The following is a 26,140-nucleotide window of genomic DNA, read 5'->3' on the forward strand; positions in this document are numbered from 1 at the left end:
TCTCCACAGGACCCCTAGTAGCTGTAATAATCACAGGAAAAGATGATCTTGGGATTCTTCCACACAGCCTCATAAAGTTCGAAGGGCAGCATTAACAATTCCACTTTACACATAAAGAAACAGAGGCCAACCCTAACCGGTTTGGCTCAGTGGATAGAGCATCGGCCTGCGGACTCAAGGGTCCCAGGTTCGATCCTGGTCAAGGGCATGTACCTTGGGTTGCAGGCACATACCCAGTAAGGAGTGTACAGGAGGCAGCTGATCGATGTTTCTCTCTCATTGATGTTTCTAACTCTCTATCCCTCTCCCTTCCTCTCTGTAAAAAAATCAATAAAATATATTAAATAAAAAAGAAAGAAACGGAGGCCAGAATCTAGTCCATTGCTCTATCCAACTACCTGATGCTCACCTCCCTTTGCTGTGACAGTTTTAAAACCTACCAATTAACACATAGGAAGAACTACGCCAACATTGGGCTATCGGCAAAGGGCTCTCTATTCTGCCCAAACAGCCCCAATGCCTGACCCAATTCTAATACCTGAAATGAGGGTCTTAATGTTGAATTGTAGATGATATGATACTTTATTAGAAATAGTCTACCTAATAAATACAATTCACAATTCAAAACAATAGTAGGGAGAAGAGATAACCTCATGGTGGAGGATGGTGGAAAGTTGCTAAGGTATTAGAGCAATCCAGCAAGGGGAGTAGAAAAGCCCCAGGTGCATAGGGGGTTTAATGAGTCACCTGTGGCCAGATCTAGAGCGTGGAGGCAGGAGGACTTGGAAAGGGATAGAAAATGTCACTTAGCCATGTGAAATTCTTCTCTTGCTCCTTTTACGTTTTATTCTCTGGACTCCAGGATCAAATGTCATGAGCAAAGGGTCAGGAAGGTACCTGGCTAGTTCTGGGAATTTTACTAATATTAGAAAACGAATAGCTGCCTAATGGGTTTTTCATCAGGAGGGGAGCACCAGGCAGTTTAAATATGTAAAGTAACCAGAAGGCACTCGGATATGGCAGTCTTCTCCCCCAACAGAAGAGGGAAAACAACCATAATGCCCACAGGTTGATGCGCTTTTCAAAGGACTTACAAGAGCACTAAGACCTGGAGTCCATGTACATGGTCCTGGGTTCTATTACTCTAGTTGCCATGTGCCTTAGGAGGCAAATTTACTTCAACTTTCAGGACCAGCTCTGAATCATCCAACTCATATCACAGGACAAAATGTAAAAAGTTGTTTAAAAATATAAAGTAGACCATAAAGATAAAATGAAAGGCAACACAATGGACTATATAACCCAGGTGCACAAACCTGTCCATCTACATATCACACATATGGAAGAATAACAATATTATTTCAAGAATTCCCATATTTGCCATCTTTCCAGGAAACTTACTATACACATTGAACACAAATTGTTCTCCAAATTTAATAAGTTGAGCAAATAACACTTGCAAGATGTAGTGTTTCTATTCAAGTCAGCAGCAGCACATATAGCCCACACAGGTTTCCATATTCTACTTCTAATTTAGTAACCTATTTACTTAAACAATGGTGCCCCCTCAGTTTTGGTTAAGAAGGAACACAGTTGAAACAAAGTCAAGACAGGTTGGCAAAAATGTGAACTAATGGTTATGTCTCTTACCCTCCATTCCCTTTAACTCCTCACCTCTTTCATTGTTTAGCTTCCCTTTTCTATGTTTTCTCCAGGAGTATTTGAGAACTCAGTACTGAGCATTCGCGTTTACTAAGATAGGTATTTGTTGAAAATGGAAAACTCCAGAAGATTTTACAGTTAACCTTCCCTAAATTTAACCCTATCCATCAATGGTGTGAAGGAAACTAGACTCTGAGTGAAAGGTTGTAAGTTCTCCCTCTCTTGTGGTTTCCTACTTAACACAGAATCCCCTCAGAACAGGTAGCCCCTTCTCAGGGTTTAGTCACTTTCTCTCATTACTATTACCCTTTTCCTTTTCTTTCGTAGCCATCCTGACTCAGCATTGTAACAGAATATTTTGGGGTGTACAATATAAAAATCTTTGCAAACCCCAAGGAAACCAGGATGCCTGCATACATGGAAAGTCTATCCTTACCCCCCCCCCCCGCCTCCCCCCAGCTGCCCTAGTCAACTTTTCCTTCTCTTCCCAGTTGCTAATTGGGGTCTGTCATATGGAGCCTTATGGATACATTTCAGGCCACACTAGTATAATTGCTTGGAGGGACAAAAATGGAGAAAGAGTTCTGCTCCTTCTACTTTCTTTCTCCTCTCACAAAGGAAGTGGATATTAAGGATGTTTGAAAAGTTACTGTTTAGTTCCCTGTTAAAAAGACAGGGAGAAGTCCAAAGTCAATATTCTTTATAAATCAATTCATACCACAAACTTCAGGATTCATAAGAAAAATAGAAACTCATGGAATCCTAGTTTAATTTTCTTGCCTACATTTACACAGTAAGTGGTAGGACTAGATCTAGAACCCCAAAATGCTTGGATCCAAAGTTAATGGTCTTCCTACCATAGCACAAAGCTTTTTATTATCTTTGAACTGGAGACAATCCCCCTGCCCTCAATCCACAGGAAAAGTATTAAAGAGAGTGTGGGTGAAGCTGCAGGCCCTCCTAGAATCAGCAGCTGAACTTGTGAATCAGCCTAACCTTTTGCCAAACCACAGCTCTGAAACTAAGGAAAGAGAAGAAAGGTAGATGAAATACAAGCCTCTTTTGGTAGGACAGTGTAGTGTATGGGGACATACTTGGATTTGGAATAAAAGGTCTGTACTGTATGTCAATTGTAATAAAAAAAATGTTATTTAAAAAAAAAAAAAGATCTGGATTTGAATCCTGACTGGGCCATCATGTGAGTCAGCTGAGGTTATCACTGGAACTCTGAGTGTAAGATGAAGAATCAAGGATCGTGTGACCTAACTTACCTTCTGTGCACACTGTTGTGAGAATTCAAATATACATATATTAAACTTGAGCATAGTTCAACTATTTGGCATGTGAGTCAATAACCACTTAGGATAATGGCCAGCATGAGGTAAATGCTCAATAAATGTTAGTTTTATTTAATATTCCAATATGGTTCTCAGTCTCCATTCTCAAACCATCCCTTTAACTCTATTTCTTTTTTCCTCTTCTCTACTATTCTGTAGCTCCTTTCTCTATGAAGTATTTATAAAAAGGGAATAAGATTTTAGATCTTCAAGAGATCTTCTCTGACTTAGGTCCCAGATAATGCAGTTTTCCACCAGGTAATATATTGGCTTATGGTGTCTGGGGACAGTTACTTAAAGGAGTATTCATTGAGGAAGTTAGGTTTCAAAAAGTCTCCAGAACGCACACACCCACACCAAAAACTCTAGTAAGGTTAAGAAAAACCTTTTATTTTCAGATAACTAAATCAACCAGTAAAATTTATTTGCAGGAGTCAACTATTTCTTGTAATATACCAATGGTATTTAAAATCAGTGCTCTCTGTAAACAAAATGAATTATTTTTTATAATAAAGTACTTACAATTTCAAATAAAAATTTTCCTGAAATCTTGAGGTGAAAGTAGCTTGAATATTGTCTTCCACTGATATATATTTAAAGGCATTATCAAGACCAAATTCACGTAGCAATTTACAGTCAATGCTGATTAAATTATACAACTATATTTTAATTGATACTTTGTAAAGTTTCTTTGGCATATTTACCCATCACTTTTCTATCTTCTATGCATTAATGTCTGTTTTTATACATTGTGAAGGGACAGAGTATTCACAGTAGGTAGCTCAAAGTGATGGTTCTGCAGTGGTGACAACAGTGAATTTTAAGTCTAATCGCTCTGTTTCCAGAACTTTAGCTTTATATGATCTGTTGTGAATTTCTCAATATGTGATATGAGGGACCCAGCATTACCATAAAAGCTTATCTCTGATTTAAAAAATGTTTCAAAGCCCTGTGGAAAACATCCTGTCTTCCAATCTATTGTTATGCAAAGTTTAGAAAAGGCCAACACCTTTAACTGTGTTATTAACTCCTATATAAACCTATGGGTCATCTGAATAGCCCCTACGATCCCCAGTTTTTATGGCATAAAGTGCACTCTAGAAAAATGTACAACACTGTTCCGCTAATTGCAGTCAATTTGACACACTTACATGGCAGCAAACTGGTATTCCAAAACACTCACCGATGTGCCACTGCACAAAAGGCCGAGGTGTTAGCAGTGGAGGCTGATTGATAAAGTTAATGCAGAGGTCCTGGATTATAGGGAACTGTTGTATAACAGCATCACATACTGCAATATTGTGTGAATCCTTGCTATAAAAGAACCATATTTGCAAACCAGTGGACAACAGCCACAGGAGCAGCAGCGGGAAAGATGTTTTAGACACGAAGAGTTGGATGGTGCTCCTCATTTGTATTCGTCTATATAAGCCCATACAATCTTATCATAGGCAGTTAGCAGGTCTGAGATTCTGTCCTAAAAACTCACCCACTCTCACTTAAAATCCCTCACTCTCCGCCATCCCTGAAACAGCCAATGACGGAGCACGATGGCCACCACTTGCACTGTGCCTTCCCCTTCCTATCCGGACCCTGTCCAGCAGGAGCCCATGGTTTTCACTGGCTGCTGGAGGCCTCCATCCACCTGCTGTTTGCAGCAAACACCAAAGGGAACAGTAGCAAACCTGTATATCCTGACCAGCAGAGAAGGTGCCCAGAACAAGTGGCAGGGGCTGCAACCAGTGAGGACAGACGGACTGACAACCAGACAGACAGACAGCACCATCAGACACCATCCACTACTTCCAGTCTCAGGAGAGGGGAAGCCTGCAGCACCAGGGACAGCATTGTTCCTGGCAGGGACAGGCAGCAGGTTAACGAGGGTTGTGCCTTCCTCAAAGCAGCAGGCTTAAAGTATTTGGGGTTTAGTTTTTGGATGAGAAGGAGCAGGGAATTCAGAAACCTGCTGCTCCTGATAGAAGCAGGCCAGCTCTGGCCTTCCAAGTTAATGGCCCTTTTCTGAGTCTACAATGGAAAGGGCAGGAATGACTGGATTTCTACACTTTTGCTGTGACACGGCACCCACAGCTCTCCCTCAATATTCCCCTCTCCCATCTGGGTAGCAGTTACACTGGTGGGGGGGGCCCATCCGCCTATGAACACAGCCTCCCTCCATCCCTGTCCTGTGAGGCACTGCTGCACTGAGGGGAAGCGGAAGAAACCTTTGGTGGCAGCATCTTCTCTTCAGGAGGCAATCCTAGAGGGTGGGGAGAGCCATGTTGGGTGTGCTCCATGCCTGGCTCTCACCCCTCTTCCCTTCTGTGTCTGCCCCTTCTTTGCTGTCAGCTAACTCCAGATGCAACAGGTTCCCTTTGGCTCCTCATGCCAATCCTGTGCCCCCAGATACACTACTGACCCAACCAGGGAAACACCAAGCAATTAGTCCCAGGCGGGGTTTCTAAATCCCCGCACCCCTGAGTTGAAAACTTTCCTGAATACATGAAGACCTGCCAAGGGAAGGCAGTTGAAGTCCCCTTCAGCTCCACTCTAGGTATGATGCTAAGGAGAAGCTAAACTGACTCTGGGTGTCAGGACCTTGTAAGCAGCACAGTGTCACACACTCCTACACCACCAGCTATGGGCCTGTCCCCTCCCCAGACACAGGGCACTGGACAGAAATCCCTTGAAGGGCTGATGGACTTTAAAGAAGGGGAGACATATGCAAATTCCCAATCCCCTATTGTACTGCTTGCACCAGGAACTGAGCAGGCCCCGGAGGTCTCTTGGAAACCAGTAAAGAGGAACCTCTATTTTATTCACACCAGACTCCCCATCAGCTTCTCCCACTATTACAAACTTTGCATTGTCAATGGTGTTACATAGATGTAAGAAAATGTGACTGCACACAGGTATTTTGTGTAAAAGACTGTGCATAAAAGGTTAAAGGGAGTCTGGGGAGGCAGGTTCCCAAAGATGGCAACTGCCCCCCAATAAAGACCCAACCTTGTTCTGTGATTTGAATGAGTCCCAAAATGAACACTAAAAATAAGCATTTTTCGTATGTCAATACTGACACCCTTCAGTGGGGTAACCCCAGCCTGCTAAACAACTCCAAGAAGAGCAGAGGAGCTATTCTCAGCACCTCTTCTTCCCACTCCCCTTCCTTCCACTCACCCCCTGCCCCCTAACCTGCTCCCAACCCAGGGCCCTTCCACTAGGGTGGGATCAGCTCTTCTCAGCTTCCCCACATCCCAGCCCCAGGGTGGTCGCGGTCCACCCCACCCTCCTCTGCACCCCAGTCTCCAGCCACCCTCTCCTGGTTCCTGGGCTCTCGGCTGGGTGACATCCTCTCCTTCCTCTGGTCCCCCTAACCTCTTCCCTGCTCAAGCCCAGAGCCCCTGGCCCCAAGGAGGGCGCCTCCGCCCGCACCCCGCACCCTCGCCCAGCCCCCTCCCCCACACCCAGCCCAGAGGGTTGGGTGAGTGAGTGGTGAATGGACCGAGGGAGGCACGGAGGCTCGGGTGGCGCGGCTGGGGGTGGCTTACTTGAGCATGGCTTCTTCTTTTTCCTCCTCTTCCTTCTGCCGGTCCATCACTGCCATGATAATGTTCCTCTCCTCCTCGGTCAGGTGGCTCAGGTCGGGCAGCTCTTGCATGGGGGGAGGCACGGTGGGTGGGCGAGCACCGCGGGGCCCCACGGCCGAAGACATGGTCGTGGCCTGCCCGCCCCCTCCTCGGGCTCCGGGCTCTCACCTTTCGGATGCACGCCCAGCAGCGCGGCGCCCCTGCCTCCCTTCGCTTCACAGCGGAGCCCTCCGGGCGGCGGGAGGAGGAGCGGCAGCGGCGGCAGCAGCGGAGCCGGGGAGACGGCGAGCCCAGTCTCTCATGGTTGTTTGCATCCACCCAGCCCCGGATGCTGCCTTTGTTGTGGTCGCCCTCGCTAGGCTCGGGGCTGCCCGGCCGCCTCCCGCAGCCCAGCCTCGGCCGGCGGGGGCGGGCAGGCAGCGGCGTGGCGGGCGCGGCGAGGGGGCGAGGGCGAGGGCTCGCGCGCGGGGCTCGGCCGATCCGCGCGGCGTGCGCGTGGGGCGGGGGCGGGGCCGGGGCCGGGGCCGGGGCCGCAGCTGCCGAGGCTGCTCCCAGGCACCGCTGCCTCCGGTTCGGGGCGTCGGGAGGGAGAGGGAGAGTTTGGGTGGCAGTTAGGCGGAGTCTCGGAGGCTCCGCTCCCGGGTGATGCTGCTGCTCTCGCAGACGCGGCTGCCAGCCACTCAGTCCCGGAGCCGCTCCGCCCACGGGCACCCACCCGCCCACTCCCCGGGTCCGAGCCGCGCGAGCCCCAGCCGCTCCCCCCCGCGCTCGCCAACGTGCGCCCCACCTCGCTCTATCCCCAGGTACCCCTCACCCGTGAGTCATCCTCCTTTCCCGGTCTCTGGTCTATGTCATCCTCGCCAGCCCTGTTTGTTCCTGGGTTGCGTTAATCATCAGCATCCCCTACCATCCTCATCGTGGAGCATTCGGATTATTTGCGCACCCACTGGGTTCTGAGCAGCAGGGCAGAACGCCTCTGGATGCATTTTCCCCTCGGAGACCATATCGTTCTCATGACTAGTCAAGTGTCTCTCTAGACTAGAGCCACAACAATGTGATTTTCAAAAACAATTTGGATATACACACACCTCCACCAGCCTGGATTTTTCTGGGTGCATTGTATGCAGTATCTTCCTTGACCCATCCTCAGTAGGTCGGTTCCGCAATTTATCCTAATTTCCCCGCAACTCGGCAACTCTTTAATTTGTCATTTGGGGCTGTGGGTAGTCCTTTCACAGCACTTCTCTGGTGCTTGCAAATGAATTACCTACTCTAATTTTTCATGCTGCTCACTATCATCACGGACTCACTTCTTAGCCTCTCTGGGTGCTTCTGCAGAAACACGGATCCCAGATAAGAAAAACACCCAACCTATCATATTGTGAGAAGCTTCTGCTCAATACCTGACCCAATGATAGGCATTAAGATGAGCTCCTCTTACTGATAAAGGCAGAAATAAATAGACAATCCTTTCAAAACAGGTAATGTTATCAGTTTTGAAACCCAGAGATTAAATTTTCTTAATACACTTATGAAAGAGTCACTATGGAGAAGGGTTCAAATTGTATGACAATTTAAAAAAAATCAATAGTGATGAGAGAATTGGTATGCTCCCCGCCTGGGGGATTCTTTTTATAGTTCCAAGAAAAATCTAGCACTAATCTTTTTTTTTTTCCTGTAAGCCTAATTTTGTTAATAAAGATGATGATGATGATAATTATGAATCCTAAAACTCCTAAAGTCTTCGAGTTTAGGGAAAGTAAGGTTTTTAACCACTGGGTCTCCCAATTGAATACAGGTGTTGATTCTACCGGGATACATCTGTTTGAATCCTTTCAGTAATAGAAGGTTTACATCTTAAGTCTATTCCTATGTCTAAATCCTTCTTCCTAAAAAATTTCCAACTGTCTGAAGTGTCTATCATGCCATCTTCAATTTCCTCCAGAGTAGCCCTTCCCAATGTATCTTACCAGTAATTGTGTAGCATGATTTTAATGCTGGTCATTGTGTTCACCAGCCTTTGTACCCAACAGTGTTTTTTTCACTAGCCTTCCAAAGCAGTAAAATCAAGAATACATGTAAAGAACCAAAAACTGTGTCTGGCATTTACTAGTGCTTTATAATCACTTTTATTTGCACAACTTAACATTGCCTTAACTTTTTGGTAGCCATGCCAGTTATGAGGATATCACTGAAATACATACATAGGCCACTATAATGCCCATTTCATTTTCATAAGTTCTGCTGCCTGAAAAGATATCTTCTTTCCTCTAATTAAGCAAATGATGAAATTACCCTAATCAGCATCTTTTCCTCATTTAAAAAATAATGTACCTGTTTCCCTCAGATCAGCATACTAGTATATTCAGAGAGACAAGAGGTTTACAATCATGTTGGTCCTCCTGAAATTCTTCTAAAATAGAAACAAAGGAATAAATCCTTTGATAGACATTAGAACAAGCTGAATGAAGCTCTTAAGGCAGGGGCCTAGTGCACATTTAACAGTGGTGATTTTATTTGCTAGGGCTGATATTACAAAATTCCATAGACTGGGTGGTGTAAACAACAGAAATTTATTTTATCACCGTTCTGGAGACTAGAAATCCAAGGTCAAAATGCTGGCAGAACTGATTTCTTTCTGAGGCCTCTCTCCTTGGCTTGTAGATGGCCACTGTTTTTGTGTGTCCTCACATGACCTTTTCTCTGTGCATGTCCTACCTGGTACCTCCACTTCTACTTATAAGGGCATTATTCCTGTTGGATTAGGGCTGCACCCTTATCACCCCATTTAACTTGAATTACCTCTTGAAAGGTCTTACCCCCAAATACAGTAACATCCTATGGTATTGGGGCTTTAACATATGAATTTTTAGTGGGGCACAATCCAGTCCAATATAAGTGGCTTCCAATGTGATTGGAAGAGAGATTGTGAAATTTCCAATGTGATTCTCTTGTTCAACCAACGGTATCCATAGAAAAACATCTTAAATCTCTGTTCATAAGATATGAATGAGGTACGTTTTTTGAAATATATGTATTTTTATTTATATCAGAGGGGAAGGGAGAGGGAGAGAGAGAGAGAGAAACAACCAGGAATTGAACCTTGACCTCCTGGTTCATAGGTCGACTCTCAATCACTGAGCCACACCAGCCAGGCTGAGGTACCCTTAAAGTCAACACTAACATCATGTTCAGGGTGCTAGTCAAAAACAATGACTTAGACAAACTCCGTTAAAGTAAGTGTCTTAGCTATCTTCTCCACTGATACTATCGAATCATCATTTCTCAAAATAAGTCTAAAATTGGACACCACTGTTAACTGTTAATTCACTAGCCGAGATTATAATTTCAGAGTGGAAAATCATTGAAATGGAGTCAAGTTCAAATCTTTACCATATGAAGTTGTAGCTGGCTTAATCCTGTCTTCCCCCAAAATTCATATCCACTCAGTCTCAAAATGTGACCTTATCTGGAAATGGAACTTTACTGATAATGTTAGTTAAAATGAGATTATTTTGTATTAAGGTGAGTCCTAAATCCAAAGACTACTGTTCTATGAGAGGAGAGAATGCTTAGACAGACATGCAGGGAAGAAGGCCATGTGAAGATACAGACACACAGAGAAGAAGGGCCTGTGAAAGCAGAGTCAGAGAATGGAGTTATGGTGCCCTGAACCAAGGAATGCCTGGAGCCACCAGATGCTGGGCGAGGGAAGGGAGAAATCTTCTCTAGAGACTTCAGAGTAATCATGGTCCTGCTAACACCTTGATTTTGGATTTGTAGCCTCCACACTGTGAGAGAAGAAATTTCTGTTGTTTTGGGTAGTTTGTACAGTTTATGGTACTTTGTTACCACAGCCTTAGGAAACAAATATAACAGTTCTGTGAGTCTGGGTGGATTGGTAAAGCTCACGGAGCCTTATTTTGCTCATCTATAAAATGGAAATAACAATATTCACCTTTAAGGATTTCATTTTGTTTTAATCCTCACTAGAGGGTATTTGTTTCCATTGAGTAGAAGGGAGTGTGGGAGAGAGAGAGAGAGAGAGAAACATCAATGTGACACAATCGATTGGTTGCCTCCTGAAGGAGCCCCAGTATGTGCCCTTGACCGGGAATGGAACCTGTGACCCTTCAGTTCGAGGGCTGACGCTTTAACCACTGAGCAAAACCAGCCAGGGCACCTTCCAGGGTTTTGGCAAGGATAAAAAAGTTGTTTGTGCTAGGCGCTGAAGAATATGGGAGAGAACAATGCATACAGAGTAATGGCCCTGGAGGGAATTGGCAATCTATGGACTATGAGTCAAAAGCAGCCAAAAAGCCTGTGTTTTGTGAATAAAGTTTTATTGAAACACAGATACATCCATTGATTTATGTATTATCTATAGCTGCTTTCATATTACAATGACAGAGTACATGCAACAGAGACCATATGTTCTGCAAAGTCTAAAATATTTACTATCTGCTTTTTTACAGGGGAAAATTTTTTTTTACATGCTTACAATACAGTTGGAGGAGAGAGGCATAAATAAATAAACACGTAAGAACAGCTGGATCACAATAATTGCTCTAGAACAGGGGTGGGCAACCCCTGGTACGCGTGCCAAACATGGCACGCCAGTAACTTTTGCTGACACGCGAAACCCTCTCTTATAATCTTCCATTTACAAGTGTGAATCTTTGTTCTCAGTAAAGAATTTTGTTAAGTCTCATAACAGGAGTAGCCTGATGGAAAGCAGTAGCTCGTGCATATCTCTGAAGGTCACGAAATATAAACCTGATGTAAAATCTCTGTCATCAGTAATGCAGCAGCAAAAGTCCCACTGATAATATCAAACGGAGTCATAAAGTTTTCTGTCGGACTATCAGTGTACATGTATACATTAAAAAATAAATGTATTTTTCATCATCATATACTGTGTTTTTGTCGCTCAAATGAATTTTATTATTTCTTCAAGGTTCTTCACATACGTACACCTTAAGAGATATCAAGTAGGTATAACATGTTCTCAAAAAATTAGGGTTGGCACGCAGAAGAATTTTGAGTCAGAGATTTTGCTGGTTTTGGCACGCACTCACAAAAAGTTTGCCCACCCCTGCTCTAGAAAATAAGTTGTCAGATATAATAGAGAGTAAACTGTGGGAAGATAGGTACTCATCGAAGGACCAGCCCAAGAAGGGCTGGGCACAGAGTGTTATAAGCTGAGGAAAGTGCTAGAGACAAGCTCTGAGTTGGAAAAGGGCAGTGCTCTGGAGGGACAGAAATAGGACTATTGTGAGGAGAGGAGAAAATGGTGACAGATGAGCTGATAGAGGCCTCAATAGCCACAAGAAGTGCTATTTTATTCTTGTGCCATGGGAAGCCACTGAAGAGCTTAACCAAGGGGTTAAATGGCATGCTTTATAATTTTGAAAAGATCCCTCTGCCTGTGGTGGCAGGAGAATGGGTGGCAGCAAGAAGTAGGAGCCGAAAGTCTGCTTAGGGGAGATTAGTGGCTTGGACTGTGCGGTGCAGTTTGATTGGAGAAAAGATGTGCTTTGCAAGTAGAACCTAGAGACAGACGATATGTGAGGGATTGTGAAGAGAGATGTTGAGCCGAAACCGGTTTGGCTCAGTGGATAGAGCGTCGGCCTGCAGACTTAAGGGTCCCAGGTTCGATTCTGGTCAAGGGCATGTACCTGGGTTGTGGGCACATCCCCACTAGGAGATGTGCAGGAGGCAACTGATCGATGTTTCTCTCCCATTGATGTTTCTGACTCTCTATCTCTCTCCCTTCCTCTCTGTAAAAAATCAATAAAATATATTTTTTAAAAAAGATGTTGATTAGGATACCTGTTTGGGGCTGAGCAGTAACTTGAGTGGGTGGTAGTTCCATACACTGAGATGGGGAATGTGTGAGTGTGTGTGTGTGTGTGTGTGTTTTCTGAGAGAATGATAAGTGGTGTGGTAGGAATAGCAAGAATCTTTCTTCATCGCTGTCATCATCATCATCATCTAAACTCTCAAAAGGGAAATATATTTGAATTAATTTGCTAATTGATCCCTCTGACCAAAATATTTTTTCTAACTAAAATTTTTTTAAAGATTATTTTTCTTTGAAGACTGCTTCTATCAAAGATTGGCCTGAGGGCTGAAGGGGCCTTTGTTGCTCTGTTTATAATGAGAAAATTGAAGAACCCACTAATACATAATCAATAAAAGTTTACGTACACATGCACATTCAGATAAGAAATAAGAACACAGTGCTAGTTAATTTCTACTCCAAGGAATAAGCAATTATTTGTGATTTCAGGATTCTGTTTATTAAAATTATAGCTATTTAAGTGTTTTTAATTTCTAGAAAATTTTGAAATCAATTAGGAATATCTTTAACACCTACTGAGATGCAATCTTGACTAACCAATGAACTATAATCCTAGAGTTTTGACTTATCACCACAACCACCTACATGTATTTTGTACCACCACTTTCATAAGCACCACTATATCTATTACACAAGAATGGCTTATATGTAAAGGGATCATATATCTAAGTTTGTCCAGGACCATCTGAGTTTGTGGCTATTGTACTGGCATGATTATCAACAGAATCTCCTTTCACTTAAAAGTATACTAGTTTAGATGATAAATTATATGGTCACCCTATTTATACGTAGTTACAGTAATTTGCAGAAGTATAGTCTTTCTGGCTTCAAAGAACATTTGGCTCTCAAGAGATTTACTGAAAGTATTTGGCTGACACTGTATATCAGGTTTTGGCTCAAATTCAGTCAAATACCTATTTTAATCTGAATTTTGGTAAGTTTCCACAATTATAATTTATTTCATGAGGAATTCAATGTGTGGGAAGGTATTTGTCCTTGGACCTGAAAGAAGGAACATCACTCTATTCTCTTCTGGCGGGTCATACCAGCTTTGGGCATACTTCTTCCAAGTAAGTAATTATCTTAGCTATTCTTTCTTTGAGTTGTTTCCTTTCAATGTTTGTCTCCTGATTCAAAATCAGAGTTCATGGCCTCTTTTTTTTTTTCATTCTTCTAAGACTGCTTGTCTTCTATATTAGGCAAACTTAGAATGCATAATTGGCAGTGTTTGCAGAATACTTATCCATATTCTGTTCTCTTCCAATTTCCTTCTTTTATTCTTTTTTAAAAATATATTTTTATTATTTTCAGAGAGGGAGGGAAAGGGAGTGAGATAGAAACATCAGTGATGAGAGAGAATCATTGATTGGCTGCCTCCTGCATGCCTGTTATTGGGGACCAAGCCCGAAACTTGGGCATGTGGCCTGACTGGGAATCAAACCATGACTTCCTAGTTCATCGGTCCATGCTCAACCACTGAGCCACCATGGCCGGGCCCAGTTTCCTTCTTTGCATTGAGTAACTTCTGGAGAATTCTTCATTCTTAATTTTATGTAATGTGAAAAGTCTCCATCTTAAATGCCTGAACTATTTATTAGCTTTATTCTTCTGAGAGTGCCTTCTGAGAATTTACACTGGTTAAACTGAAGTGCCTAAGTCTTAATGCCATCTTCCCAGCTATGTGAGTGATTAGTCTTTTCTATTAAAGAGTATGACCAATTGGTCTCACTGCCATGACTCAGTGGTTGAGCGTTAACCTATGAATTAGGAGGTCACAGTTTGATTCCCAATTAGGGCACATGCCTGGGTTGCAGGCTCAATCCCCAGTGGGAGTTGCAGGAGGCAGCTGATCAATAATGCTCTCTCATCATTGATGTTTCTCTCTCTCTTCCTCTCCCTTCCTCTCTGAAATCAATAAAAATATATTTTTAAATGAGTATGACAAATTGAATTGACTTAGTAAAAATGTTAACTTTTACCTATCTACAAAGCTAAAAAACACCCTAAGTGGAAAATGACATGGATAATAATTTCTAAGACTAGATTATTGTATAAGCACTAATTTTTAATAAGCTAGAAAATGCCTTTACTAAATTTAGCATTTATATTTAAATTTAAGTAGTATTTTATTTAAAAAGAGAGAGAGACCTCAACTATCAGATTTAAACAAGCACTCCTTACTAAAATAATGCTCTGACTGAACCTAACTCCTGAGACTGTTTTTCTGGCAAATTCTTGCCTAGTTTCCTATTTTCTACTTCCAAGTTTGAGATGAGCAATTCAACCCTACACAGAACAGACCTGGATAAGACAGTTGCTTCTATTCATAGTGTGACAAGACCTACAGGCAAGTGGGAAAACTGATAGGAGAATATAAGGGCTTGACTTGACTCTTTATTCTGGCACTAATTAGCCCTGCAGAATTGAGGGGATCACTTAATATTCCTGAGCTTGAATTTCCTTATTTTTAAAATGGAGGTAATTATATCTCCTTTAAATATCCTCGGCATTTTTATAATAGCAATAATATTTACAGAGCATAGTATGTGTTCCTGGCCTGTGCTGGATGTTCTACATGCGTTATCATATTTACCCCTTTCAACAGTGGGTAAGTACTATTCATATCCTTTGATATTATTTAGCATGACCAGTGTAGACCATTAATTGTCCTTTCTCATTTTCTATGTTCCTTGGGACCAGAGGTAGAGCCAGTATTTTTTTGATCCTTCAGTGCAGATTCCAGATTAATATTCTTCCTCCAATTTGTAAAGTGTCTTCTGCCTTTTTACTTACACCAATTTCTTTTTTCCTTTGGACTATTCTACCAACCTCTTGATCATTCACTCTCATTTACCTAAGACTTTAGCTCACACTCTCCCTCTCTACCCCAAGATCCACTCTCATAAAAAATATCCTCAGCATCCCCATGGATGATCCACCCAAAACCTTGAGATCTTTCCACATTTCAGTCTCCTCAAATCCACTCAATTTAGCATCCATTTTCATTACTAATCTTCAGACTTTGAATACCCACCAGATGTATCATTTCCAAACATCCCAAATTCAAACCTCTCCTTATTGATTACAATTACTAGAACTCCCAAAATCCTTTGACAATTTGAAAACCTAATTTCTTCATTTTCAACCAAATTTTAATTTTATTTACCTTCATATTGAGCTGATATTCCATACTTTTTTCCTAAGTAATGAGAGTCAGATTTTTGGCCCTCCACACAGTTGTGTCCCTCTAGTATGTTTGGGAAGAAAAGCAGTCAGAGCACCTCAGTTTAACTGCCCATTTCTTGCTCCTCTGAGCATCTTCTCTTCTCTCTGCCATGGCCAACTGTGCACTTTCCTCAAAGTCAGTAAAATTCAGATATTACAGACCCTCATTATCATGGTTTATAATGTCTGAGAAGCATCACAGTGCATAGGGTAGCACAGGCAGGACAGTTTCCACCTATCTAGATTCAGGGATGGGAACTTTTTTTCTGCCAAGGACCACTTAGATATTTTTAACATCATTCACTTGCCATCCAAAATGATCAACTTAAAAATTAGCCTGCTATATTTGGTCAGTCATTTAATTAACTCACCCCTAATGCCTTGACAGGGCCAGACCAAATGATTTTGAGGACCTTATAAGGCCTGCAGGCTGGACATTCCCCACCCCTGATAGATGGGCCTGGAAATGCTTTGTAAAGTTAAAGCATAATATATAATGTTTTATTGTCCTCTGGTTAGTGCTACAGGATGGCTATGGTACTAGAGAAAAATAGTAAACCTAAAAGCATTCATCAGCTACACACACTCATCCCTGGGGTACAGAATTTAACTAGAGTGAAAATCAAGCAAGAGCTGGGTATTTGAAAGAAAGGGATATGGCCAAAAGCAGGTTTGAAAAATGAAGCTGGAGGAGAGATGTTTGTAACTCTTAGTCTATTAATAAACAAACAGCCATATTTTGAGCACTTGTTATATTCAAGGGAATATGCTTGATGCAGAAAGAGGTAAGACACACACACACACAGTTTATTGAGGAGACCAAATATAAAGATGTAACTGTCTTGCCCTAACTGGTTTGGCTCAGTGGATAGAGCATCAGCCTGCGGACTCAAGGGTCCCAGGTTCGATTCCTGTCAAAGGCATGTACCTTGGTGCGGGCACATCCCTAGTGGGAGGTGTGCAGGAGGCGGCTGATCGATGTTTCTAACTCTCTATCCCTCTCCCTTCCTCTCTGTAAAAAATCAATAATATATATATATTTTTTAAAAAGATGTAACTGTATTTAAAAAGGGTGCTGAACCAAGACATGCTCATCTGGAATCTGGTTCCAGATCTAATGGTACAGTCAGTCTGGAACAAGTTACTTAATATTTCTATGCATCAGTTTTCTACTATTTGAAAGTAAGGATTGCACCAGTGTTTTTGAATCTAACTGCCTCTAACATTATAAAGTAGAAATGGCAGTAAATAATAGATAACAGTCAGTACTTAATGAATAGTACTGAAGTTTTTGTGTATGTGAAATGAGCATCATTATAATAAAAATATGTATGCAGTAAAATCAGAAGTATTAATGTAACCAATTTACTTGAGTCATACCTGTCAATTTATCAACATTACTAGCCATTAGAGAAATGCAAATTAAAAACACAATGAGGTATTTCTACATACCTATTTGTATGGCTAAAATAAAAAAGTGATAATATGATAGCCAAGACACAGAAACAACCTGTGTTCTTAGATGGATGATTGGATAAAGAAGATGTGGTACATTTATACAATGGAATACTACACAGTAATAAGAAAGGACAAATTACTGTCATTTGTGACAACATGGGTGGATCCCGAGAGTATCATGCCAAGCAAAATAACTCAGACAGAAAACAACAAGAACCATATGATTTCACTCATATGTAGGATATAAAACAAAAAGCAACAAATGAACAAACAAACAAACTCATAGACACAGATAACAGCATGGTGGTTGCCAGAGGAGAAGGTGGTGGGGGAGGATGAAAGAGTAAAGGGGGTCAAATATATGGTGACAGAAGGAGAGACTAGACTGGGTGGAGAGCACACAATGTGATATACAGATTATAGAAATATACACTGGAAACTCATATAATGTTTTTAAAACAATGTAACCCCAACAAATTTAATAAAAAAAAGTAGTGATAAATACTAAACACTAGAAAGGATGCAGAGAAAATGGACCTCTCATACATTGCTGGTGGGAATGTAAAATTTTACAGCCACTTTGGAAAATGGTTTAGCAGTTTCTTATAAAACTTCACATTCACTCACCCAATAATCTAGCCATCGTAATCTCGAACATTATTCCCAGAGAAATTAAAATATATATTCATATAAAAACCTATATACCAATGTTTATGGCAACTTTATTATTAATATAAAAAATGGAAACAACTCAAAGTCCTCCTCTGGGTGAATGGTTAAAGAAATCTGGTTCATTCATACCTATGGAATTCTACTAAGCAATAATAAAAAGTTAACTATTGATAAATGCAACAGCTTGGATAGGTCTTGAGGGAATTACGTTGAGTGAAGAGAGGTACAGGCAGACCTTGGAGAGATTGTGGGTTTGGTTTCAGACTACCACAGTAAAGTGAATATCACAATAAAGTGAGTCACACAAATTTTTTGGTTTCCCAGTGCATATAAAAGTTATGTTTACACTATTACTGTAGACTATTAAATGTGCAATAGCAACATGTTTATAAAAATAATGTGCATATCTTAATTAAAATATTTCATTGCAAAAAAAAATGCCAACTATCATGAGTCTTTTGGAAAAATGGTGCCAAAAAAATTGTTCTACACAGGGTTGCCACAAATATTCAATTTGTAAAAAAATCTCAATTTCTGAGAACACAATAAAGTGAAGTGCAATAAAATGAGGTATGCCTGCAGTTCCAAAAGGTCACATGAAATATGCTTTCATTTATATAACATTCTGGGATTTATAAAATTACACAGATATTGAATAGATTAGTGCTTGCAGGGAATAGGGATGAGAGAGTAGAATGGGTATGGACTGCACGCATAAATGTATGTACAAAAAATGGTGAAAATGGGATAAGGTCTGATTAACAATATTGTATCAATGTCAATTTCTTGGTTTTGATATTTTATGAAAGTTATACAAGATGTCATCACTGAGGGAAGCTGGGTGATGGTACGTGGAAATTCATCTATTCATTTTTTAAAAAATATATATTTTTATTGATTTCAGAGAGAAAGGGAGAGGGAGAGAGAGAAAAAAACATCAATGATGAGAGAGAGTCATTAATCGGCTACCTCCTGCTCGCCCCCTACTGGTGATGGAGCCCACAACCCAGGTATGTGCCCTTGACTGGAATCTAACCCAGAACCCTTCAGTCCACAAACCTACGCTCTAAGCACCGAGACAAACCAGGTAGGGCCTGTATCTATTAATTTTGCAATCTTCTGTGACTCCATAAATATTAAAAAATAAAATCTAGCCCTGACTGGTTTGGATCATTGGATAGAGTGTCAGCCTGCGAACTGAAAGGTCCCAGGTTCGATTCCGGTCAAGGGCATGTACCTTGGTTGCGGGCACATCCCCAGTGGGAGGTGTGCAGGAGACAGCTGATTGATGTTTCTCTCTCATCGATGTTTCTAACTATCCTCTCCCTTCCTCTCTGTAAAAAAAAATGAATAAAATATATTTTAAAAAAATAAAATCTAAGAAAGCTGGTGATAATATTTATCTTATTTACCTCATATAGTGTTCTTGTCTACATCTATTTCACCCTTACAAACTTGTGGCTTTAGGGATCAATCCCAACTATTAGGGTTGGGGTTTGATTGCCTAACCAGTGGTCGGCAAACTGCGGTTCTCATGCCACATGTGGCTCTGTGGCCCCTTGAGTGTGGCTCTTCCACAAAATACCACATGCGGGCATGCACATACAGTGCTATTGAAACTTTGTGGCCCATGCGCAGAAGTCGGTATTTTATGGAAGAGCCGCACTCAAGGGGCCAAAGAGCCGCATGTGGCTCGTGAGCCGCAGTTCGCTGACCACTGGCCTAAGCCAACAGGTAACCATCCTTTGTCCTTACCATGGTGCATAGCATTACCTGGGCCACATGGACTGATGTAGGAGTTGGCACCTGGTTCTTAATAGGTAGACAACAGCTTATTGAGTTAGTGTTGAAAATAGTACATTTTATTCTACATTGGCACATACTTCATCCAAACAATATTTAAGCTATATATTTTATCCCTGTTCTGTTAATAGTACTACACATGTGTAGTGAGTATACTCTAAAAATAATGATCCTACTTCAAAATAAAGATGAGCATAATAAAATTATGGAATCACTAAGTCATGAAATCACTGGCCTCATTATGTCCTGAGGAAGTCTACCATTGATGAAAACAACACCATCCCCATTTCCTTCATCTTAAGTTCCTACATGCTTCCCTCAATTAACCAACTTAATCTTATATTTTTCACTTGATTCTACCTCAGAGATGTTGAATGCAGTACTCCGTTATTAGAAGAATAAAATCTAGATGTGGTCAAGTTTAATTGAGATCCCCCTTCACAGCTGAAGCACTTATTACCCCTCATGCCAGGAGTTTGCTGCTCACAGATCACAGCTGTGTCTTGAGACTAAGAAAGCTGCCTCACCTTATACCCATCCTTGAGGAAGCCTGCGGTCAATGACTGACCAATGCTATAAGAGTGCAAAATCCAACCTGTTTATTTGGTGTAAAGAGAGGGGAGTATTTTAACTTTCGAGATCCCTGTGCAATTGGTGCCAGTTCAAATTTTCTCCCTTCCTTGCTTCCTCACAGGTGTTCTCAAAAGTACACCACAATAAACCTCTTGCATGTTAATCAGAGAGTTTTTTAATCTGTTTCCTTGGGAACCTGAACTGCAACATTTACTGTCAGGCGTGGTCCAAAGAAGCAGACTCAAAAATGGGATTTGGAGCTGAATCACCTGCTGGCCAGCTGGCAATCAAGAGCCCATCAGTGGTAGGAAGAATATATATAGCCCTAATCACTCAGAAACAATACAATTGTTAAAACTTTTACTGTTAGTGAGCTGGGAGGTGACACCAATTTACAGGATTACTCTGATGAGTGCAATATCCCAGGCACTGGAGAGATATGACAAAAGTATAATTATTAAGATTATGGAATTGGATGGCTGCTGCTGGATATGATTGATGCATTGGATAAAGACATTGAAAAGCTGAGAGTGATTTATCATCAATTAAAGTCTAGGTATAAAAGTCAAAGGCCCTCCTTGGGAGCATGTTTAGAGTCTCATCTTCTGCAGCTGGAAAATAGGAAAAAGATGATAATCAGAATGAGGGGTTAATTATAAGAGTAGTAGAAATTCATACCTGGTAGAATTTCTGCAAGTCTGCTATACCAAGATCAGAGCCTGAATCTGGAAGTCTTGGACCCCTGAGACAAGAGATGAGAACATCTGGGTCTATGCACTGGATCCCCAGAGGATCTTGAACTCTCTGAGCCACACAAAGTGTGGAATGCTGGGGCTTCCTCTCACTTGAAGACAGATACAGTATCTTACAGAAGATGTTACTTTGCTTCCCTTCTTGGCCATGAAACAAAAAGTAACTAGGCTCACACTATAACCCATCCAGTCTCCCCAAATCCTATGCATATATTCCTGGCTCTTGGAAACATAGAGAAAGTGAAAAACCAAATAAATGAATTAGAAACACCAGAACTCCTGGGGTACAGTGGAAGACAGGAGCAAAAGTCTCAAACAAAGGAGCATGCTAGCATGGATGTACCATGTAAGGTCATAAAAACCAACAGCCAAATAACCTCTAAACAAAAGCTTGGAGGACTCTCCATTTACTAAAGAAATAACTAATAAGCGGTGAAAAGGGCACTAGCATCTTTCAAAAATTCAATGGCATCTGTCCTCTCTAGGTCAGAGCTGGCAGTAGATGGTATTATAGGACTGGGTCTCTGACAGAAATGAGTATAATAGGATCCCAACATTTTAGAGGTCAGGTGGTGTTTAACCATCAGAAACAAGGTAGATGCAAATATATGCAGAGGGAAAGGATTCCATGTGTCACCCTTCAATACGGAGAATCATAACATCGATCTCTATGGTTCTTGACCAACGCCATGCTATCTGAAGCAGCTCTTAGCATGACACTGGGTCTTGGTATGGATGGAGCACACTGACCATGAGATACCAAGTGACCATGAGCCCCAAACTGCCCATCACAATCTGTTTCATGTAAGCTCCATCTATAATAATAAAAGTGTAATATGCTAATTAGATTGGAAAGCCTAACGACCTTCCGGATGTCATTCCAGATATCATTCCGAACGTCCTTCTGGACAAAGCCGCAGCAGCAGGAGCTGAGGGAGAGGCGGTTAGGGGCTATCAAGCAGGCAGGCAGAGTGGTTAGGGGTGATCAGGCAGGCAGGCAGGCAAGCGGTTAGGAGCCAGTGGTCCTGGATTGTGAGAGGGATGTCCAACTGCTGGACATCCCCTGAGGGGTCCCAGATTGCAAGAGGGTGCAGGTGGTCTGAGTCTCCCCTCTCCCCGCCATACCCCGTGCACAAATTTTGTGCACCAGGCCTCTAGTTATGTCATAAGGTCACAGATCTAGAAGTAATATGTCGAAGATGTAAATTGTCTAACTGTTATTAGACATATGCAGGGACAGAAGGCATAAATATGTTTTATGAGCAAGTGGTTCAAATCCCCTGTTACCTACCAGCACATGACCATGGCTGCCTGGCAAGTCCCTTATATCCAGCTGACTGAGGAGATAAAAGACTCAACATGGCTCATGTGTAGGTCATCCTTGCAAATTGTGTGGGTCTCAAGGGTGACCCTAAAAAACAGCAGTGGGGATAAATGTTCTCAACAGGCAGAGATTTGGGCAGTACAATTGGTCATTCACTTTGCATGGGAAAAGATTGGCCTAAGGTAAGAATACACAGAGTTTACGGGCAGGTGAATGCCTTAACTTCTGGATTAATGTGCCCGGAAGGACAAATATTGGAAAATTTGGGACAAGGAAATCTGGATAAGAGACATGTAGATAGAACTATGTAAATGGGCACAAAATATGAAAGTGTTTGTATCACATGTTAATACCCATCCAGAGAGTACCCATCAGATATAAGGAACTAAACAACTGAGTAGAAAAAATGATTCAGCCAATTGATGTTCATGGTCCTCTGTCACTGATCATCCCATTAGCTGGTATAATGAGCTAATGGACAGAGTACATGAGTTTTAGATGTCCAGTATGCATAAAACCAAACACTAGTTTGGTTCCCACTCAACAAGCTTGATCTGGACCTCCTGCTGCCAAATATCTAAGCCACCAGAAACTGAGAAATACCAGAGCCCCTGAGATAGCACCATCCTTTGAGGAGACCAACCAGGCACTTGGATGCAAGTTGATGCAAATGATTAGACCAGAACATTTATTCTGGAAAGTGCATTTCCATTACCCTGTGCAAAAATTATTTGCTGTTGAATAGTTGATATTCAACATACACACAACTGTAGTAAATGAGTTAAATGCACAGTATAAGACTTTGTGTAATAATAAGAAATAAAATAAAAGTAACATGGGAAAATGCAGGGAGATTTTAATGGAAAAAAGCTATGCACAGATATGTATTTTTGTTTGTTTATGGAGCAAATAATAAACTTTTTCTTAAAATGTTTCTGTAATGACAATGATCTGATCATAAGGGAAGAGAAAAAGCATCACGTTATTATGAATTCCATTATATAAACTACAGAAGTGCTATTTGAAATGATCACACTTTATTTAAAGATGATAAAGTAAGTGGGTGCACAGCTAAGCAGGATGCAATACTCTGTGTGTAGTTTTTATTTGTTCCAGCAAATCTGCACATAAGTAGGGCCAACCATCAGCAAATCTGTGAAGTCCACGGATTTTCTCTTCGGAATCACCTGCTTCCAAGCCCTCCACAATTTCTCTTTCTCTTTTTTTAAATTTGAATAAAGAACACTTTGTAGCAGCATTTACTGTAGGCCAGGCACTAAGTAATTCTGAGTGATGGTGGTGGTGGTTATGGTGGTGATAACAATAAGCAGCTACTGCTACAGATGGCCAGCCAAGAACCAGATAGTACGCTTCATTGATCTGCTTGGCAACTCCATGAGGCAGGCAGTAACATTTCCTTGTTTTTCAGATGAAGACACTAACATTTAAATATGTTACGTTGCTTGCCTACCATGACAGTTGAAAAGGAGTGAAAGTAATACACAAAACTAGTTCTGTCTGGTAATACCAATTGCAGTCACATATGAGAATACAAAGTAAAAACATACTTATAGGACTAAGGTGGCACTCAATTTATTTTTGGTAAGCCCTGTCTTGAAGGTACAGGGAAAATTTGCCATCATGGAGTTGGGAGGAGAGAGAGCAGAGAGATGGGGAATGTTTAAGATCAGACCTCTGCCAGGACATGCCGGGCCCTGGCTCAGGTTCAGCTGTTGGGGACTGTTTCCAGAATCTCCTTCAGAAGCTGCTGAGCTCAGGGTTGCCCAGCATTTTCCTCTTTCCCCGCATTTCCCTATCTGACAATAGGCCAAACTCCTTCCCTCTGCCCTTAGGGTAAGCTTCTGTCTATTAGTTTCCTATTGCTATTGTAAGAAATTACCAAAATCTTAGTGGCTTGTAGAGCTGGAATCCACATAGGCTGCACTTGGCTAAAGTCACTGTCATCAGTCCATGTTCCTCCTGGAGGCTCTCGGAGACAATCTCGTCCTTGCTTCTTCCAGCTTCCAGAGGCCTCCTGCACTCCTTGGTCAGTGGTTCTGCATGACTCTGACATTTGCTTCCATTGTCACATCACTCTCACTCTCCCACGTCCCTCTTTCCCTTATCAGGACCCTTGTGATTATATCAGGTTTACCTGGATAATCCAGAATAATTTCATCTCAAGAGCCTTAATTAAATCACATCTGTCAAAAAATAAATGAATAAATAAATAAATAAATAAATAAATAAATCACATCTGTCAAGTTTATTCTTCCCCAAAAGATAACATATTCACAGATTCTGGGGATCAGGAGGTGCACATCTTAAGGGGCCATTCTACTGCCTCCCACACTTGGCCTTAGCTGTATTCTTAGTTTTTGTTTTTGGAAACATTTAACATTTTATTTGACATTTAATATTATTTCTAAAAGTTATCCCTTTCTCTCAGACATCTGAGAACACATCCTGGGTCTCGTACTATTTGGTTATGAGGTTTTAGTCAACTCAACTCCAATAAGTTTGCATGTAAGTGCTCTTGACTAATAGCTTTTCACAAGGTGACTTCTTTTTTTTTAATGTTTGTGTCTTGGCCCTGGCTGGGTGGCTCAGTTGGTTGGAATGTCTTCCCAAATACCAAAAGGTTGGAGGTTTGATTTCTAGTCAGGGCATATACCTAGGTTGCAGGTTCCATCCCAATTTGGGGCAAGTACAGGAGGCAAAGGATTAATCTCTCTCTCTCTCTCTCTCTCTCTCTCTCTCTCTCTCTCTCTCTCTCTCTCTCTAATCAATGGACATATCCTCAATAAGGATAAAATAATAATAATAAAATTAAAAAAATGTTTATGTCTCTTCGTGTATTACCTTAGAAAATTAAACTCATGGCTAATTATAAGCAAAGTGACTGTAATTAGGTTAAAGTTGCAAGCCAGACAAACACATTTTGTCCTTTGATCAACCATTTTTAGATTTAGCACAGCCATATTATCACTGAAATGTGATATCACTGAAATTATCATCTAGAAAAGAAGAACGCAGGAAGAAATTTTGTATTTTCTACTTGGGAAGAACAGAGAAATTCTTAGGCACTAAACTGGATCTATGTATTCAAATAAAGGTCACTAACCACACATCCTGGAATATAAGAGGCAAATGGGCACGCAGCCAAAACCCTACATCAACCCTGCACACTGGAGAATGACATACATCAGAAGCTTCTTAGTAAAATTATCTGGAGACATGTGCATGCTCTTGACAGATAAATGTCCAACCGTGGAATTTAAAAAATGTAAAAGCCCAACGTGGAAGAACAGATGCATGGAACAACATGGATGAACCTTCATTCTGTTTACTAATGAAAGAAGCCAGACACACAAGAATACATACTATGTGATTCTGTTTAGTATATGAAGTGTCTAAAAAGGCAAATCTATGGAGATAGAAAGTAGATTAGTGTTTGTTTAATGCTTGAGGTGGAGTTAGGGAATGACTGTAAATGGCCCCAAGGATTCTTTTTGGAGTGAGGGAAATGTTCTAAAATTGAATAGTGGTGATAGTTTCCCAGCTTTGCAATTATATAAAAATCATTAAATTGTATATTTATATTGGATGAATCTTATAATATCTAAATTATGCCTCAATAAAACTATTAATAACATTTAAGTCTAATATGTTGCCTGTCTACCCAACATTTATCTCTATATACATTTCAGCAGAAAAAACCTACTGTAAAATGATGCTTGGTGTGATGTATTTTATAGTAGAGGAGAATAATAAGCAACTTATATGTTCAACAATAGGGATTAGTTAAATTATGGTAGAGTTATGTGAATTATTCTGTGGGTAGAAGATGATAAAATCATGTTTTAAAAAAACTAATAAAATAAAAT

General features: G+C 41.2%; 1 protein-coding gene across 25 annotated transcripts in view; it reads right to left on the reverse strand.

Annotated features, from left to right (window-relative positions):
* The window catches only part of RIMS1 (regulating synaptic membrane exocytosis 1), a 412,050-nt gene extending 405,043 nt beyond the window's left edge, over positions 1 to 7,007 (reverse strand). For all 25 annotated transcript variants that reach the window (XM_036317896.1, XM_036317895.1, XM_036317870.1 and 22 more), the window contains exon 1: positions 6,545 to 7,007. In XM_036317896.1, the coding sequence (XP_036173789.1) occupies positions 6,545 to 6,708 (164 nt within the window). In that variant the 5' untranslated portion in view covers positions 6,709 to 7,007. The remainder of the gene's footprint in view (positions 1 to 6,544) is intronic.
* Positions 7,008 to 26,140: the final 19,133 nt, after the last annotated feature.

Source organism: Myotis myotis, unplaced genomic scaffold (assembly GCF_014108235.1).
Source record: "Myotis myotis isolate mMyoMyo1 unplaced genomic scaffold, mMyoMyo1.p scaffold_m19_p_7, whole genome shotgun sequence".
NCBI classification, from domain to species: domain Eukaryota; kingdom Metazoa; phylum Chordata; class Mammalia; order Chiroptera; family Vespertilionidae; genus Myotis; species Myotis myotis.